General features: G+C 37.2%; 2 protein-coding genes across 5 annotated transcripts; one reads left to right on the top strand and one right to left on the bottom strand.

Annotated features, from left to right (window-relative positions):
• Positions 1–55: 55 nt before the first annotated feature.
• Positions 56–14,298, bottom strand: LOC143216972 (alkylglycerol monooxygenase). 3 transcript variants are annotated; one of them, XM_076440620.1, is made up of 10 exons: positions 12,947–13,080; positions 11,346–11,427; positions 10,322–10,446; positions 8,633–8,784; positions 8,435–8,538; positions 6,471–6,633; positions 4,710–4,861; positions 3,484–3,618; positions 1,597–1,707; positions 56–743 (listed from the first exon to the last, which is right to left on the bottom strand). In XM_076440620.1, exons 3-10 carry the CDS (start codon positions 10,360–10,362, stop codon positions 489–491), a joined length of 1,113 nt encoding a protein of 370 aa, XP_076296735.1. In that variant the 5' UTR covers positions 10,363–10,446; positions 11,346–11,427; positions 12,947–13,080; the 3' UTR covers positions 56–488. The 3 variants fall into 3 exon arrangements, with proteins under 3 accessions (XP_076296735.1, XP_076296734.1, XP_076296736.1); XM_076440619.1 differs by lacking the exon at positions 11,346–11,427 and having other exon boundaries at positions 12,947–14,298; XM_076440621.1 differs by lacking the exons at positions 11,346–11,427; positions 12,947–13,080 and adding an exon at positions 11,554–12,407.
• A 465-nt stretch (positions 14,299–14,763) lies between these two features.
• LOC143217004 (alpha-2-macroglobulin receptor-associated protein-like) lies at positions 14,764–18,313 on the top strand. Of its 2 annotated transcripts, none has more exons than XM_076440672.1 (4): positions 14,764–16,644; positions 16,714–17,786; positions 17,865–18,006; positions 18,177–18,313. In XM_076440672.1, the coding sequence occupies exons 2-4, from the start codon at positions 17,748–17,750 to the stop codon at positions 18,203–18,205; spliced, it is 210 nt and encodes a 69-aa protein (XP_076296787.1). In that variant the 5' UTR covers positions 14,764–16,644; positions 16,714–17,747; the 3' UTR covers positions 18,206–18,313. The 2 variants fall into 2 exon arrangements, with proteins under 2 accessions (XP_076296787.1, XP_076296786.1); XM_076440671.1 differs by having other exon boundaries at positions 15,394–16,644; positions 18,145–18,284.
• The last annotated feature ends 1,168 nt before the right edge of the window (positions 18,314–19,481 follow it).

Below are 19,481 nucleotides of genomic sequence, written 5' to 3'. Positions count from 1 at the left end.
CAATAAATAAATTCGAAAGCGTGTTATTTGAGGGTTGGTGAAATATTTGTGTTGCATGAATTTTCATGAACCTTTACGGCTTTTTATGGATTTTAATTACCGTGTTGCTCAAGAGTTGCCTGTATTCGGTAAGTAAGCTCGCACGTTGATACAAACTCTGGTTCACAATACTTGTCGTACGCACACAACGCAATTAACTAATGTACGGATTTACTATCATGTAAACTATATTATGCGGCAAGAAGACAATAATATAATATATATGTACACATACATATACAATATTACATATGAGCGGTTGTTTTCGAAAGTGGCATACATAATCCCATTTTTGGAAAGAATGAGTAACGATACTTTTAGTCAGATATATATACATATATAGATATGAAAAATTTTTTTAAAAGAGATAATAATAAATAAATGGACTGGCAGCACTCGCGAGAACAACGGCTCATATATCGATTATACAACTGTTCTTACGAGCGACTTTATTCCGTTCTCACAGTTCTTCTCGATCTAATTTCGCTAAGGAAACATAATAGCCAAACGCAACAGGATGCAACGTGTGCATAATATATGTATACATTTATTGAATTATATACCGTTGAATAACTTAAATAAACGATGCATCGGATCAGTTCCATCACGCCAGCGTACCTCGACTTGTCGAACAGCAATCCGATCGTTGTTAACGCGAACAAATCGTTCGCGATCACCAGTCCCGAGGACAGGGACCTTGTGTCCTGTAAAATGGCAATTTTAAATCACGCGAAATTTCAAACACGGTGGAAAATACGTGGGCAAAGAACATTTGTAGAACAGCATAATTTATTTTTGCCAGAATATCACGTCTCTGCCCAAAGAATTCTTTCTTGAATGTAGAGTAAATTTGTATTTTGTTCTTTCGAGCAGATGTTAAAACTTGTATTCTGTACTAAGTACAGGGTGTCCCAAAAATGTTATTCCTTGAGGTCATTCGAAGTCACTTTTTCCCTTGCGAAAATGTTCTCCGCGGTTTTATCAACCCTTTCGGTATGTGCTTGCCATAAATCCTACAGCGGTGCCTCTCGCGTGAAAAAATTTACGGGAAATGATGTGTCGCATGTTAAAAAAAATTTTTTTCCGCGCGTGGTATTGGAAAAACCAGAATTTTCTTGAAATTGTGCAAGTTTAACGAATTCTTTCAAGGTTAAAAAACGTTCGTACCACAATCTCCATAATTATCCCATATTCTGCAGAGCTTCAGCTTTCATTTAAAAAAAATTTCATCGCTCTATCTCATTTCTATCGAAAGTTCTTTGATTTTGACACAGATTTCGTCGGTTTGGCCCACTGTGCGCCGCACCGTCGCGTGCTGAGGCCACCCTCTGATTTTTCCGTGTTTTTGGCTGAACTTCACCTCGAGAAACCAAAAGTTTGTGACCTTTTTTTACAATGTAATCCAGTAGATTTCAACGGGAAGATGCCCAAAATCCAAGTTTTGATAGGAATTCGCCGGTTCAAAAGTTTCGCGCGTGTAAAGTTGCGAGCGATCGTCAGCGCTTTTCTTTCAAAGCGGTTCATTAATATTAAAATGAATAATAATGGAATGTTTACCTCGGCTTCGTACAGCTGTAGATGATGGTACAGAGCCATGCAGAAGTGCACGATTGCATAAAGATTTTGCCAGCTAGGCAGGGACGTGTCGTACAGAATCCTAGACGTGACCTAGAAGAGGCAAGAAGTGGCTATTAAAAACGAGAGAGAGAGAGAGAGAGAGAGAGAGAGAGAGAGAGACGTTTTAGCGCTCGTTAAAAAGCCGAGATAAGTCTGTCTATGGTCGGCAGTGTCAGTGTGCTTCTAATAGAAAAGCCGCTTCATAAAATCAAACCGGTTTACTCGATCATTCCCGTGATGCATACATAACCGGTACTTAGGCGTGAGTTCGTTGTAACGCGTAAGTTTAACCGTGCATCCTCAATGAATCGACAGAAACATTGATTCGGTGATAATTCAGCTTTTCTCACAGTGAGATTTATCGTACGCGGAAAATCGAACGATGATTCCGCCAATAATTATCGCAACATTTCGATCAATAATATCGGACAAAACATTTTAATGATCGACAGCAAGAAGAGGATTTCACACGTCGTCGCTCATAATAGAGTTGGCAGCTCCAGCCAATTATTTGATAACGTTAGTACTTGTTTCAGTTAATTAAACGCTTGACTCGTTCCGCTATTAATAAACTTGGTTTGATGACATTATATAGACAGCGGATTTTACGCATTTATGATAAAAACGAACAGGCGAATTTTAAAACGGTAAAAACATTTAACAAGTATGTAAAAATGTGGAGACGTTGTTTTCGATCGATTAACCCTTATCACTCTGAGGCGCCACTAAAAATTGCTTTACCATTATTCAAAATATTGTTTAAATGATTAAATATGTCGGTATTTAATAAATTACTAAACATTTAGCTATCCTATGAGGTATTATATCAATTTTTTATACTCGTACAAAGAAAAAAATTAATATAGAATGGAAATATTCTAGGTCGGAAGAAATGTTTAATTTTCGAGTTAAAGTTGCTCCGAGTGCAAAGGGTTAAAATTAGTTACGTAACAAATAAATCTTTATTTAGCTCCATTTCTTAGCTCCATCTCAATTTATTTTGCATAATGATCCGCTGTCTATTTATCAGTAAACGATCCAGAATGCAATACGACAGAGTTGATGTTACCAAAGTCGCTAGATAAGGGGAGAGAGCACGAATTGAGGAGAAATTAGAGAGAGTAGAGTGGAGACACGACCATAATGTTAGATAATTATTTCTCAATATCTTTTTCAGTTAACTGAACGGCCGGCTGCTTTTTACTTTACCGGATTGGAAATCTGTGTCTTTCTCCTATAAAGTATGATGTATTTGGTATGTAATCCAGTAGATTTATACCCGGGGCGGATGCAGATCGAAGTTTCGAACCTCTAGGATCAATAGTTCAGAAGTTATGCTTGCTTAAAGTTGAGCAATCTGCAATGTTTTTGACTGGTAAGGGCGCCGCCATATTGGTTTGTAGTGATGGTCGCGCGCCGTTTACCGAGTTGGTTGGCAGTTGTGCTCGGTAAGCGGCTCGCGGTCGTCACTACAAACCAATATGGCGGCGCCCTTACCAGTCAAAAATGCTCAACTTTAAGCAAGCATAACTCCTGAACTATTGATCCTACAGGATCGAAACTTTGATCTGCAGCCGCCCCGGGTACAAATCTACTGGATTACATACTAAATACATCATAATTTATAGGAGAAAGGCATATATTTTGAGTCTGGTAAAGTAAAGTTTACCCGAACGCCCAACTGGTCCTGTCATTTACAATTGAAGCTTTTTCATCGATGGACGAAAGAATATTTTCATCATCACCAGCAACAGGTACGAAAATGAATAAAATAAGTTTCTTCGGATTTTTTGAACAGTAGAAATATTTAGAGGAAAATGTCCTTACGTTTATTTTGTGTTCGTCAAGGCCCAAACGAGGCCCACCAGGAAACCAACTGGGCCCTTTCCAGAAAACAGCCAGTTTGTCGGTAAGTGGCTGCATTTGCAAACTTTTCCGTAGCAATTGTATATTGTAAAATATCTGCAAAAATATTTGAACGTCCATGAACCGTTGAAAAACATTTCTCGATCATACAAACATAAAAATAATATTAATCGAAATAAACAGGATCCAAGAAGTATTGAGAGAAATCGTCGATATTTGAACTCTGATAATTTCGTTAAAAAAAATAGCACAACAATATACCTGGACTCGTTTTAAAGCTTGAAGCCTCTACTTTTGCCATCCATCATTCATTTTTATGTAAAATATTTTTACATGGTACAGCGATTAAGAAACCGAAGACGCTTTTTTGGTCCGAAACGTTACAAATTGGAACGTCTATAGAAACATCGAAAAATTTTTCTCGCGAATGAAATCACCACAGATTTAAAGATTGAAGCTTCCCCTTCACAGCGAATGTTTAAAAGTCGATCTATGATTTTTTCTAGTTGATTTATCGAGGTTTGAACCAAACCTCGTTCGTGCACTGCCATTTTTGCAATAATATAAGACAGGCTTACATCGTGTACAAATATTTTAGATAAAAATAAACGATGGGTGATGAAAGCAGAGTCTTCGAGCTCGAAAACGACTGCAAATTTATTATCGTACTATTTTTTAAAATGAAATTATAGCCGAAAAATTAACAATTTCCCGAGGATCAGAAATGTCGAAATACTTTTACGATCCGCCATGTGTGAAGAGAAGTCAGAAAATGTCGGACTACGGATTAGAGTGAATCATCGTGCAGATATTTAGCGAGAGAGATAGAAAGAAAAAAGAAGAAGAAAGATGAAAACAAAGACGTCGGACAAGTCTAATTATTTTGTAACGCGACGATACGCGACGGGACTTGATGTACGAGCTAATTATTCGAAATCGAAACGCGAATTCTCATTACAAGCATGAATCCGCGGTGAACGTTTAATGTCAATTGAATATCCCGCCGCGGTCTCGGTGAATTTGCATATAAGTGATTCACACTTTATGTAACGGAATGATTGTGCGTTCGATCAGATACGCGCGCGGCTCGATGGACATATTATGCACGAGTTTAATAAGAGAAACACAACGGTTAAACACTTGTGTGTATGTATGTGTATGTGTGCCGCGACCTGCGCACAGCTTACCTGCAAATACAGGGGATTAAACGATTGAGGACTGACAACCAAGCCGTAAATTATATCCTCCTTTTTATTCTCCTCCACGAATGTACCGAACAGCTTATCCCATATAATGAGAACGCCACCGTAATTCTTGTCCAGGCAGTACAAATTACAGCCTGCAAGTCGTTCCGAATAAATTATTACACACTAGCTCCCCGAATTATATAATTGCAGCTAATGTCTTACATCATTTGTTGTACGCAATCGGCTCATTTATTTACAAAGATCTGTCGATTTGTCATTGCGACGAGACCGAGGATCTTTATGGTAAATAATAGTTGCATCTCTTGCAAGATACACAGGAGAGCCAGGCACGATGATTGCATAAGTTCCCGCCCGGTTTGAAAATAAAATTCAATGGTTAAATTTTGAAGGATACAACTTCATTAATCAATTGTACATACAGTCGTCGCCATTCTTTTCTAATTGTAAAAAAATTCAACCATTTTTTAAAACCTATGAATTTTTTCATTTTCAAATCTGGCACGAACTTCGAAAAACGAATAGGTAGAATGGAAGAAAAACGTCAGATGTGAATTTTATTACTGGTACAAATTATTTGCAGACTATTTAAATTATTAATAGAAATCAATTTTTTTTTTATAATTCCCCTTTATTGTGCTCGGTGACAATTTTTATTTTGCATCAAGATCCGCAGTCTAATCATTTTTGTACATTTTGCACAATGTTTTCTAGAAATTACTGTGCACGAGAAATTGTAATATTCGTGCATTTAAATTAATTTGTCCGTTATTTATTATTTCGAAGTGATTAATTTTAACATTATAGACCAGTCCATTAACCATTAATAGAGATCATCAAAAGCTATTAACAAATGCACCACACCATTTATATCAAACTACATACAAATCCATTAATAGAGATCGTAAAAGACGGCTGCTCTTTACAACAAAATTTGTTACGACGCTTTTGGTATGTAATCCAGTAGGTTTGTACCCGGCGCGAATGCAGATCAAAGTTTCGAACCTCCAGGACCAATGGTTCAGCTCTTATGCTTGCTTAAAGTTGAGCAATCTGCAGTGTTTTTGACAGGTAAAAGAGCCGCCATATTGGTTTGTAGTGACGGTCGCACGCCGCTTACTGAGTTGGTTAAGATTAGGTTGAGGGGGGCAAAGTAAGCAGCTCGCGGTTGTCACTACAAACCAATATGGCGACGCCCTCACTTGTCAAAACACTGCAGATTGCTCAACTTTAAGCGACCATATCTCCTCAACTATTGATCCCAGAGGATCGAAACTTCGATCTGCAGCCGCCCCGGATACAAATCTACTGGATTACATACCAAATACACCATAATTAGTAGGAGAAAGGTACTAACTTTGAGTCCGGTAAAGTAAAGTTTACCCTAAAAAAACCATTAACAAATGCCCAACGCCATAGAAAAGGCAAATAAATTGTACCATTCATATTTAGCATAAAGAATATATTATTATCATATAAAACTATTAAAAATTAACGTTTATTGTACTACTGTTTAAGGCCTCGATGCGTTCCGGAAGTAATTCAGAACAAACAGAAATAACAGATTGTGCAGTTACACGCGATAAATATTAGATTTGCATAAAAATGCGGAGCTGTAATAAAATATTGCAAGGGATCGTCGTTCAGGTAAACAACTGCAGGGACAAACGCGACGATGCAACGTTGCAACGTCTGGTATACGTGACATTGAATCGAAACGCAGAATCATCTGTAATCGCTTACCGTGATGCACACGATGGTGTTTCGGGGTATTGAATATTAATTCTAACGGGCCGAGGTCGTCGATGACTGTCGTATGAATCCATAATTGGTAGATCAAGTTGAATTGGTTGTGCACAATGAAATGCGACGGCGGTAGAACGATGGCGAGGGGTAAGTAGAACATCTGCAAGCATAGTTCTCTCGTTTATGTGTAGGCTTGCATTTGGAAAAGGATCTTCAAATTTTTATTTTCATCGTAATGCTTCGATAAACAAAATTCATTTTCAATGAAAACATTTTTATAACTCGGACAATTGTGAAACAAAAATGGCTACGTTAAAGTAGAGAGGATATGAGAGCCCTCACGCCCGAGGTCACGGCTTCAGCATGCTAAAAATCTTTTTTAAAAACTTTATTAGGTGTAGAAATTAATTCGGTGCCTTTTTAAAACAAATTTAGCATTTGTTTATAATGTAATCACGTATCTGTTATTTTTCGAAATAGTCTCCATTGTTTTCGACGACTTTAGTCCATCTTTGAGGCAACTGTCGAATTCCTTGACGGAAAAAAGATGGCGGTTTCGATGTAATGAATTCGTCAATACTTTTTTGCACCTCTTCCAATGTTTGGAAATTTGTACCAGCTAAATGATGCTGGAGTGATTGGAATAAATGAAAATTCAAGCAGAATTCGATTCATTCATCAAAATCAACGCAGAACAAATCATTTCAGCGGCTTCGGAAGCATTTATCTTTAATTGAAAGGCAAACAGTATACAGTGCCGTATGTAGGTCTTTCCAGACGCCGCCATCTTGCTTACTGATAGTTCTTTTTGTTTTGACTAGATCTGAAATGTTTCATAATTGTAAGTGTTGGTACTTAAACGTTGGAAAAAATGGCGCGGGATTATTTGCATTCAAACCAGAGTTATAAATAATTTAATATCAAGGCACCGAATTAATTTCTACACGTAATGGAATGACGCCTCTCAATGGAAAACCCTATAGCATAGTGTAATTTGTTTTCTCGCGAGGCTCTCGGCAACGTAACAAACAAGCTGCATAATCAGGCATCCGTAAGACACTCGATTGTACTTTCAATGGTTAATCGTGACGACAATTTTCTAACCAGTATAATTACATAGGACGAGATCCAGTCGCGTTTTTCCTTTTTTTCGTGAAGCTCACCCGGAGAAACGGTAATTACACTAACGGGAAAAATTCAAATGCGGTTCTAATGAGTACTATATTTATGAATTCTATTTACATGTAATTAGGCTGCTTATTTTCAATACGCGTTACAGTAAAAGTGCCACACGTATCCTTGAAAAGCGTCCTCCGATCATTTCCCGTTTACGTTTGCGAAACTGATGCTTTTATTACAGAGTAAAATTCGAATAAAGATGGTTAATTTATCTTGACAGACAGAGAGTATACAAAATTGAACCAAGTATTGTACAATTACTTTTTTTTTAATGAAGATCCAGGAGTCTGCATTAACAAATATAAAAATGGCAAACCCTAGGACGTAAAGAAAATTGCTAATACAATGCAGATTACGTTTAAATCTTGCTAATAAAATTGCATCGAATAAAAATATCGTTGCTTCTTCTTAAAATGAAGGATTCCAGGCATTTTTATCAACTAAAATAAAAATGGCAAACTCGAGAAGGTGAAGCTAGAAGAAAATGACTGCAATGCAGATTACGTCCAGCTCTTGTTAACAATAAAATTCCGAGTAAAATGACATGGAGTGAGAACACAATCCGATTAATTTCTCTGAAAAGAAAGATTAGCTGATCGAGTGCCAGTCACAAGGGGATTGCAGAGGATTGCAGTTTGAAGTTGTGCAGGCGGGTTCGCAATAGCGAATCGATTGCGCCCGCAATGCACAGTTGCGGTAGTAAACACCCGCAGAATAATCCCGTATACAGTATTAAACGGAGGCATGTATACGTTAGGTATCGTAATACGAGTGATACTCACGAAATTACACCAGTGTTGCAAAATGGACTGCCGCAGACCGACCGCGAGAGTGAACTCCTCGCTGCTGTGATGTACTTGATGGTGACTCCATAAAAAGTGCACCTCTGGAAAACGGCCGAGAAGAGAAACACTATAAATTCGTCAACTAAGATGGCTACGCGACTATTTCACACACATGGTTGATGATAGGAATTTAACCGTGGTTACTGCGGTGAACCCAATAGTAACAAAAATCCACGCCGACTGCGGTGATGCACCAGGTCCACGCCGAGTCCCATGGCAAGCTCCACAAACGATATCTCTCGTGGATCACGATGTACGCGTAATACTCTCCGCCGCGGAACAAGATCCTGCAAACCACACCAAAAAACAACATACACACAACCCCCATTTTTTCATCGTTTATAAATAGACAGCCGATCTTTATGCAAAATAGGAATTTTCTAGCTGAATTGCGACAATCTGGAGTGAAATGGAAATTTATCTTTCTTTTTTAATAAGTTTGAGATAGGTTGGAAATATTATAGCAGTATTATGAAATTATTCGAATATTTCTACTATTTTCAATTACACCTACTCATTTTACATTACATCAATTCTTCTAATATTTTTACTATTTTAAATTACATCAATTCTTCTAATATTTTTACTATTTTAAATTACACCAATTCTTCTAATATTTTTACTGTTCGAAATTATACCTATTCATTTTAAATTACACAAATTCGTGTAATACTTTTACTATTTTACATTACACTAATTCATTTAATATTTGTATTCTTCTAATTCTTCTAATATTTTTTACTATTTTCAATTACACCTGCTTATTTTGAGTTTTACGCATACTCATTTTAAATTACCTACACCAATTTTTCTAATATATTTACTACTTTAAATTACACCTAATCGTTTTTCTCACAAATGCATAAAATCCGCTGGCTATTTACAACTCGCAAACCGTTCAATCAATTACAATGGAATTTTCAGCATGTGAAAAATTTATCTACAAATTGGATTTTAAAAATTGTTCAATTTTTTTTCTTATTCAGACTAGTCACTTTTTCCAAAATTTTTGTTACAGATCCTCTCCATCTAGCTTAGCAGAAAAACTGAGGGCGCGCGCGCGCGTTTGGTCCATTTATAAAAAAATTATTCCAATTTATATAAAGCGTGTCCCAACAATTTTGAGATTGACTATATTCCAAGCTTAATTTTCTGCAAGGTTAGTAGCAAAATCGAAAGATACTGTTTCTTGAGATAGATTTGTACGTATTCTTGTACTCCTCTTCAACCGGCAGGAATTAAAACACATGGGTCAACGCACTAGCTAAAAATACACGCGAAAAACAACTGTGCAGAAATAGGTTTCGCTCAAATTAATCCATCATTTCATCCAGTTACTAAACGCGATGCGACCAGTTTTCTATTACGAATCTTTATGCATTTATGGCTTCTGAAAATTTATACTTTGCCAATAAAAAATTTGACATAATTTAGTACGATTTTTATATATCTCAGATCTACAGAGACTTCGCTTTCTTAGATCGTGCACATACCGCGGACCCCTACGCATTTACGACATTTGCAACAATTTCAAATCAGTGAGACACGTTGCTGAAAATATTAAGGGAATTCGGTTTCATTTTTGTGACAAGGAAATCAATCTTTTCCCCGTTCGAAATTTTCTAAAAAAATAGGAATTCGTTTCTGCGAACGCGTGTCTACCCCCGAAGTATTTACTGTGTTCATAGACGTCGCGCGTCGGCTCGAGAATGCATCGAGTCAACGATCTGCTCATGAATTATGCATGTGATTTTGGCGCCGAAGAGCAATAACAGTTGAACAATATAAAGCTACATTCATCACCGGTCATTTACCTATGCTTACCGGCCACTCTCGTGGAACAACCAATGGGACAACGACGTCATCTGATCGTTCAGACGAAATTTCTTTTTCTTCGAGGTCAGTATCACTTGCTCCAGCACGATCAGTATGAAGAACGGTAGCCATACCTGCGCAGACAGTTTATCTTAGATAATCTGCAATGTGATATGTGCACCGACGCGACAATTTCATTCGCCCACACTGTTACACCCGCATACCCGCGAAGAACGAATCATTTCATCGATTAGGAATCACTATAATCGGGAGGACAGGCCAGACCGCGGGTCTTCGTGCAAAATTGAAGATTTCGACAATACATATTGGGTGCACAAATTAATTTTTAATTACTCGCATATGTATATGTAGTATTTTCAATCTTGAAATTTGAAATTTACTGTTACAGATTTAATGTTACATAAAATGACCGCTTTCACATTGTTTATTTTTTAATTATTGATATAAAGATGCTTCCACATTAGAAGTTATTCGATAAATTTCTTTAATCGAGCACGTATTATTATAAAAATTGTGAAAAATCTAAACAAATTCAGTCTTGTAATTTTTATTAAACAATATACAGATATCCGATACATTATTGGAATTATGATGATGCTTCCATTAGAAGTTATTCAATAAATTTCTTTATCCGAACACGTATTATTATAAAAATTGTGAAAGATTTAAACAAATTCAGTTTTGTAATTTTTATAAAACAATATATATCCGGTACATTTTGTATCCGGTACGGTTGGTGTTAAAGTACTTATTTTCTTGAATAAAAATTTATTTATGTTGGAGTCTTATAAAGAGTTCCATAGAGATACATATAATTGAAGGTTAATTAACTGATGAACCCATTAAATAATTTGAACATAAAACAGAGTTAGAAATAATAATTGCGAGGGCCACGAATGAATTCGTGCAGCTAATCAAATGCACAAAATCCGCAGTCTAGCTACCGCTTCTCAGCGCTAGAATTTTTTAATTTAACCGACACTAAACAAATGAAATAGATTAAATAGCGTACTTTAACCCAAGTGCAAAGTCCGGTGCACGCATATCCAAGGATGCAGAAAGACAAAGTGTCGCTATCCGAGGAAAAATACAATCTGTAAACGATAATGCAATTGTGATCGATAGAGCGGGCAACATTTCCCCGGGGCAATAGTTCAATGCATTCAATTAAAACACAGAATAAGAACGAATGGATTTGTATGGTGTTGTGATACACGTACAGCGATAGAAGTACTGGCACAGTTAGCTTTCAATTACACTAATTTACGATTCGAGGATGATTATGTCTTTAACGGAGTACACACAAAATATTACGTAAACGAAGTCGATAACACTGTCCTACTAAATGTTGTAAGCGAACACGTTTGTTTGGCTCTCGATGCGCCTCGCGATTAGATAAGCGATGTACATATATAGTACATGTTCTAAAATTGTGGACACTTATCGCTGACTTTTTTTCACTGAGGAAGGTGCAGTCTAACCTTGCAGTATATGTAGTACAGTTACATTTCTCAAATATTTCGTTTGTGAAAACGGGTGAGCCGGTTCTCTTTGATAATTATGTAGACCCGTTTAAACGCGCATCACGGTGTAATAAAAATATCATAGCATTCAGGACAGTATACAGAATCATCCCCAACAGGAATCACCCCCGTATCTTTCACCGTTGAGACACAAAAAATTGTAGAAGTTCAAAAACAGTCGCAAGAGATGTAAACAACTGTCAAAATTGCATTCGGCGCATTAAATGTGCATGATACTATTATAACAAAAAATACCATGGCATTCAGGACAGTCTACGGAATCATCCCCAACAATAATCATCCCCCTATCTTCCACCGTTATGACGCAAAAAATTCTGGAACTTCAGAAACAGTGAACGAGAAGAACGACTGACATTGAACGATTGGCGCATCACATACACATAACACTATCATGAAAAAAATATCATAGCATTCAGGATAGGCTACAGAATCATCCCCAACAAGAATCATCCCCTTATCTTCCACCGTTATGACACAAAAAATTCTGGAACTTCAGAAACAGTGAACGAGAAGATCTACTGACAAATTCGCGTTTGGCGCATCACACATACATAACTGAGTCATGAAAAAAATACCGTATCATTCGGGACAGTTTACAGAATCATCCCCAACAAGAATAATCCCCTTATCTTCCACCGTTATGACGCAAAAAATTCTGGAACTTCAGAAACAGCGAACACGAGAAGAACGACTGACAAATTTGCAATTGGCGCATCACACATCACGCATCACACATAACTATCATTATAAAAATATCACGGCATTCAGGACAGTCTACAGAATCATCCCCAACAAGAATCATCCCCCAATCTTCCACCGTTATGACACAAAAAATTCTGAAACTTCGAAAACAGTCGTAAAAGAAGAACAACTGTCAAACTTGTGTTGAGTAGATCGAAGCAGATCGAGATCTACAAGATCAACGATCTATCTGAAGACACAAAAAGAAAAGTGTTCGAATTCATGTAACCGGAACACGCACGTTGGACCAGACGGTTTCTCGAGTTCGCGGCGTCGCGACGTTTTCGGCGAGGTGCGGGCCGGCGAAAGTAGCGGATAAATAAATTACCTGTCGATGATAGTCGGGCACTTGATGGGGAAACTGGAAGATCGTGTCGCAAGGGTTCACGAGATAGAAAAGTTTGCCCGCGTTCCAGAGCGGATCGAGAAGATCGACGCGCGAGACGTTCATTTTCTGCACTGGCACCTAAACGCCGGGGTTTCTTCTCTCTGTCTCTGTCGGCTGTTTACGGGTTTCGGTGGCTACGGTGCAGCCGGTGCTCTCCTCGATCATCAGTCGAGAGAAAAAGAGTCAACAGACACACAACACCAAACTATGCCGACGCCATCGAGACAACACTAGTTTTCATCATCGTGCGGCGGCATGCACGCATCGTTTATATATGTAAGTTCGCGTCGCGGGACCGAGGACACGTGAGTATGCGCGCGCGATGTCTCTTTCACGGCCGTACTGTGATAAAGGCGCGACAATGAAGATACAATCGAGCTCTCCCGTCCCGACCCGTCGATAATTAATCCATTGACCCGCTAACGAACCGCGCCGAGTCTCCTCCCACACCGAACCAAATTTCTTCACGGACGAAACCGATTTTTGCTTATTGTCCGTAATTAATTAACACTGAACCTACCAAGCATTAAAAGTAACTGGTAGATGTTTCCTTATACGTTTAAATGATTAATTTGATTTTATTTAGACTTTGTACGGCTCCTATTGTAATACGTGACCTACTAAAGCTATCTGTACACTCATTTCTTATGAAATTATTTTTATTATTTCAATGATTGTGAAATAACTAATATGGGAACGGTCATTTTCACCGGTGGTGGTAGGTTTAGTGTTAATCCCCTCGAGCGCAGAAGCTTTGGACTCCTAATGGACGCTGCACTGTTCAATAATTTTTTTCGGCCTCCGTGTTATACTTTATACTGAGTGAGTTATACTGCGTTGTACCACGTTATTTAGAAAATTTATTGGATCGTTTTGAAAAATGATTTTATGAAAATTTATACACATTTTGTACAAATCAATTCGTGCAAAATTTATAAACATTTTGTACAAATTAATTTGTGGAAAATTTGTAAACATTTTGTACCAATTAATTTGTGGAAAATTTATACGCATTTTGTACAAATTAATTTGTGGAAGATTTGTACACATTTTGTAGAAATTAATTTGTGGAAAAATTATAAACATTTTGTACAAATTAATTTGTGGAAATTTATACACATTTTGTACAAATTAATTCGTGGCTCTCGTGGTTAAGCAATTGTGACATGATCTCGACTCTTCTAATCATTATACTAATTACTAGACAGCGGATCTCTGCAAAACAAAAATGTTCCACCCAAATTGCAACAAATTGGAATGAACTAGAAATTACATTTTTTAATATGTTGGATATAGATTGAAAACTATATAACAGTTTCGAATTTTTCTAAGGCTTTCACTGCATATAATAAATGCATAATTTATAAATGCATATTGTCCACTGTCTATTCATTATTTACAAAATATTAGAAGAATTTCAAAATACTTTTATATTATTATTCTATTAGGTGTATAATAAATTCATTTTTAAATTCTCGTAATATTTTACTGTTTTAAATTACACCTACTCATTTCTGCCATTAATGCACAAAATCCGCTGTCTATTAATTACCTACTGTTTTACAGAACATGATGTATGTTAGTTGTTTATAAACACTGAATAAATTCCGGAGGCTACGAATTAATATGTACACTTAACAGATTGATTCGTATGAATCATTCAGCTCGAGAAGAAAATGAAAGCACGCGAAGTTCCCCTCTTGTCAATTAATTGTTATTAATCGGTTGAATTGTTTGTTCGAAGGAGGCCGCTCCGCACTCGCCTAATGCCGATGCGTGGGTCTTTCTATTTGAACGCCTAATCGCTTACTGAAGAGGAACATGTTAAATAAAGATAGCACACTCGTTTCTGATAACAGCTGCGTGTTTATACAGATTGGGTTAAATTCCTCTGCGAATTACCAAATATCGAGACAGCCGAGACTCGATAAAAAATCGTTTAAAAATTGTAGAAATTAATAATTAGACTGCGGATCTTTCTGCATTTATGGCTTTTGAAAATTTTCGAAAAATGCTGTAATATAAAATTCTACAGATTTTAGTACGATTTTTATTTGTTCCAGATCTACGAAGGCTACCACCACTGAAAAAAAACAGATTTTAAAGTTTCCACTTTTTCAAAATTTGCCTGCACAAATTGAAAATTGCATAAACATCCGCAGTCTATTGAAGAAAGCGTCCCTGTGATCTCTGATGCCGGTGTAACTGCATTTTGTCTTTAACAAATCTCGAGAAAAAATTTTATAAAAAAAATTAAACCGACTTCGAGATAACACACTAAAAAGTATGAAAATAATTTCAATTTAATTTATGTGAACACACACGAACTTAAATACGATACAATCCTTTCGGAGGCGGCGCAAAATTGAAAATTTTCGACACTGGAAATTACGAAAATCCTTCAATTCTTCTACGTGCTTTCACATAATTAATGTATCTTCTCTTCCCACCTACTAATTTCCAAGTCCACCATATTCCAATGAAATCGTAACCAGCAACATCTGTCATTTGGACAATTTTCAATTTTGCGCCGCCTCCGAAAAGATTGTATTGTATTTAAGTGCGTGTGTATATTCACATAAATTAAATGGAAATTATTTCATACTTTTTAGTGCATTTTTTTAGCGCGTTTTTTCGAAGTCCGTTTAATTTTTTTTTATAAAATTTCTTTATTTCAGACTTCTCAGTGGAACGAGCAGAATTTGTAGAACACCGTAGGATGCTTTTTAAGTCTTATTGGTTATTTGCAATAATTTGTTTCCAAGACACCAATCGGGAGACATAACCTACAAAATGCAGAAGATTTCGTCCTGATTGGTTCATCCATCTCGGAGTAATCGGTGAACATACATAGAAAAAAAGCGAAAAAAGGCACATGCAGATCGAATTGAGTAACCTCCTTCTTTTTCGAAGTCGGTTAAAAATGGAGGAATCAAATGTCATTCGTGAGTCGTCGATCTTTCGAATGTTTACTTGGTAAAAACGCTTATTTAACAAAGTCCACGTGAAATGCAACAAGATCGTTAATTGCGTCATGAATCCGTTCGAGATATAGGAAAATAGAGTGCATAGAAGAAGAATAAAAAAAGAGAAGTCGTTAACGATTGTTACTCGTAAACATGAAAGTAGTAAGATGTAAATAGAGTCGGTGAGTGTTGGTCGCGACGAGGAAGATCGACTGCAGGGAAAATGAAAAATTGTTGACGATCGTAGTCAATTGTAAATTGAGAAGTGGCGAAATTGGAACTTGTTTTAATGCAAGCCAGTGCAAGCCTTCGGTATGTCGGAGAGTGCACTGGCGGCAGACGGCGTGTTTCATAACGTGCATTAATTATTCGCGCGACAGTGGACGAACCGATAAATTGTTATTGCCATGCGTGAGTCTCCTGCAGAAATTCACTGTGTTCGAGTGAGCCTGATAATTAAATTCCTGTTCACCAGTCGGCACAATCATGATTCCGATCTCGCGCATCTCACTATAAATGGAACGTTATCTTATCGGTTATTGCCGAAATTTCGCAATTAACTCGCTCGCCTTCGTTTCTCGTGATGTGTGATCTTCGTGTGATGTGTCTTCGCAGAAGAGTTTGATTGGCTTTGATTCGCTCGCATAGCGCGAGAGTCATCTTCGCAAAGAGGTCTGTGTTACTGAACAATCAGGTTATCCTGCCATCGCAACCCTTTCTACGATTGGAAATTATTTACAGATATTTATGCAACCTCCAAGAATATTCTAACACACGTGCATCACAAGTCAAAATCAGACGAATACATTTTGTTGTGAAGCGCACCAAGCTGACACGTGTTATTGACAAGTGACCGTGGATGTTTAAATATTCAATGAAATTGTTATTCAAGGGCTAAACAAATTGGTGGGAGTATACTGGAGAATCTTCTATGTCTGTATTGTACAATTAAGATAATTTGTTCATGCAAAATGAAGAGTATTTGATATTCATTACAGCAGCAAATGATTCGTGCCGCTTTTCCCATAAGACGCAATGTTAATTCCGGCCCGAATTATTTGCTCTTCCTAAACGTCCGTACAGCGGCAAAATGCTCAAACTGTTAGCCAAATGTTACCGACGGAGCAAGCCAGGCCGGTAACAGCGTTGAACAGTGCCATCTAGCGGTTGATTCGGAACTAAATTTGGCTAACAGTTTGCGCGTTTTGCCGCTGCACGAAATGGCGCTATACGAAGGTTTAGCAAGAGCAAATGAATCTTGCCGGAATTTGTACTGTACCTTATGGCAAATACGGCAAGAATCATTTGCGCGAATATCAAAAAATGAACAACGCTTCTGAAAATTATGAATAACTAATTAAATAATGCAAACTCTAATTGAAAATTATTTGTACAGATGCATGAAGATCCAGTCTAGCAGTTTCAGTTGAAAAATAGTCACGGAAATGCTTGACATATAAAGAATTAATGTTTATGTCTTGCATGAAAAATGGAACGTGTCGCTCCATTGTAGTTGACCAGTGACGTATTGTTCCAAGTTTGAGACGAATATATCAGAATATATCGACCGAGTCTGAGTGCATTCTCTCACACATAGATTTTTTTTTAAACGATTATTAAATTAGTTATGGCCCTTCTAGGTAACTTTATGTATTTTATTATTCCATACAAGCGGCGCTGAGAATAAATATTCCGCGGCGGCGAATGAACCAAAACATGAGGAGGATCCTTTGGAAATCCTGACATCACTTCGCGACTTGGACAAGCCGTTTCGGATGGCAAAATTAAATGTATTATGGGTTAAAGCGAAAAACGTGAGTATCGTTTTGTTTTCACGTATGAACAATTCCTATTCGTTTAAAGAGACTCAGCTGTAATGAATTATTTAACAGCGTTTGACTGATACCAAGCTCCGGTCAATCTTCAGTGATTTGAAAATTCAAGATAAGGAAGAAATTGCGTATAAACATTTCAAAGGCGATGGTAACAATCCAAATGGCGAAGAGGAAGCACGTTTAAGGAAAAAGCTTATAGGTAATTAAATGTAGACTAGCATAATTCCCGTTTAAAAATCAATGGCTGGCTTATTTGGAGGTATGCCACTAATTTATTTTTAGAATAAAAACATGTTGGTATATCCCTTTGGGCTTCAAGATTTTTTTACTGTTACAGAGGACAGAGAAATAACACTAATTTCATTTTAGCACTTGATCCTGAAGGATTTCCAGGATAAAAACATGTTAGTGCATCCCTTTAGGCTAACGACTGTCTGAGTACCAAATTTCAGCTTTTTATGCCTTAAGTTTAGCAGTTTCAGTTGCAAATAATACTCACCGGTGTTTCCGTATGATGCTATAGCCAGCTCGGCAAGAATCATTCGCAGCTGTATGAAATGCTCATGTTTAATTCTCACGCAATTCTAGCCGGGTTCTTCTGTACGGTATAAATGTAGGATGGTCTATTTAACAATCTACCATGATGAAAATACTTTTTATTACGTATCATCAATATTACTATGGACTTTTTTAGTGTGGCTGTGTAAAAAGTTTCAGTATCGTTGTCACGCAATCCTGCTCTACTAGTCCTTACACGATATTGATATTTTACACCGTAGTTAGTTAAAGAACTGTCCACCGAAGTTGCAAAGTGAAAATTATTCCGAGATGTTCCGCGTGGAATGACACACCCGCAAGCATAGACACAACGGTTTACCTTAAAAAATATCCGTATATTATACTTTATTACTAACATTCGAAGCACGTGTGTTAGTTAGCGTCGATACAAAGAGAAGGATCGTCGCGTGTTCGATAAATAAATTATGAATACGATGACAAAGAGTAAAAATCGTAATGCGAATAGGCGTACGTAACGTCGTAGGGTCGATACAAGTAGCTAAATAGTACAGTATAGTATATAGTACACAGTAAATCCTCATTTACTGTCCAACAGCCGGGTTCTGCAAGGAGAGTGATCGTATAGGGACACTATTTTTTTATGACTGCGTCTACCGCGCCGAGACTTCAATAGAGAGCCGAACATAAAGAAGGACAAAATGAAATTTCGCTGTCCTTCCTTGCGCCCGAAACTTTCATCGTCGATTAAACCACTAAATACAATTGAAATTACATCGTGTTTGGTCTTGTTTCAATCAGAAAAATGCCAGAAATAAGTTAGTGAAAGTCCCATAAAAAAATAGTGAAAGTTACGAAGCTTGAACATTCGATTCATGATGTCGATGTAGTTCCCACCGATATACCCGAGGCGAGATCAGTCATCGCCGCGACAGTGATCGCACAGGCGACCCCGGACAGTAAATGAGGATTTACTGTATACAATATACTATATAATATAATTATAATATGATATATTATAATATAATATATACTATATACTATACTATACGTATAATATACAGTATATAGTACAGTATATACCTTAGAATAGGAGCTACGCGTGTCCCGGAATTCTCGTGTAACTGTAGCGGCAGCGACAAAAGAGTAGAAACGACG

The sequence above is a fragment of the Lasioglossum baleicum genome, chromosome 16, assembly GCF_051020765.1.
Source record: "Lasioglossum baleicum chromosome 16, iyLasBale1, whole genome shotgun sequence".
NCBI lineage: Eukaryota > Metazoa > Arthropoda > Insecta > Hymenoptera > Halictidae > Lasioglossum > Lasioglossum baleicum.
Note: the sequence above shows the minus strand (reverse complement) of the source record. Positions and strands in the feature narration are given on the sequence as shown.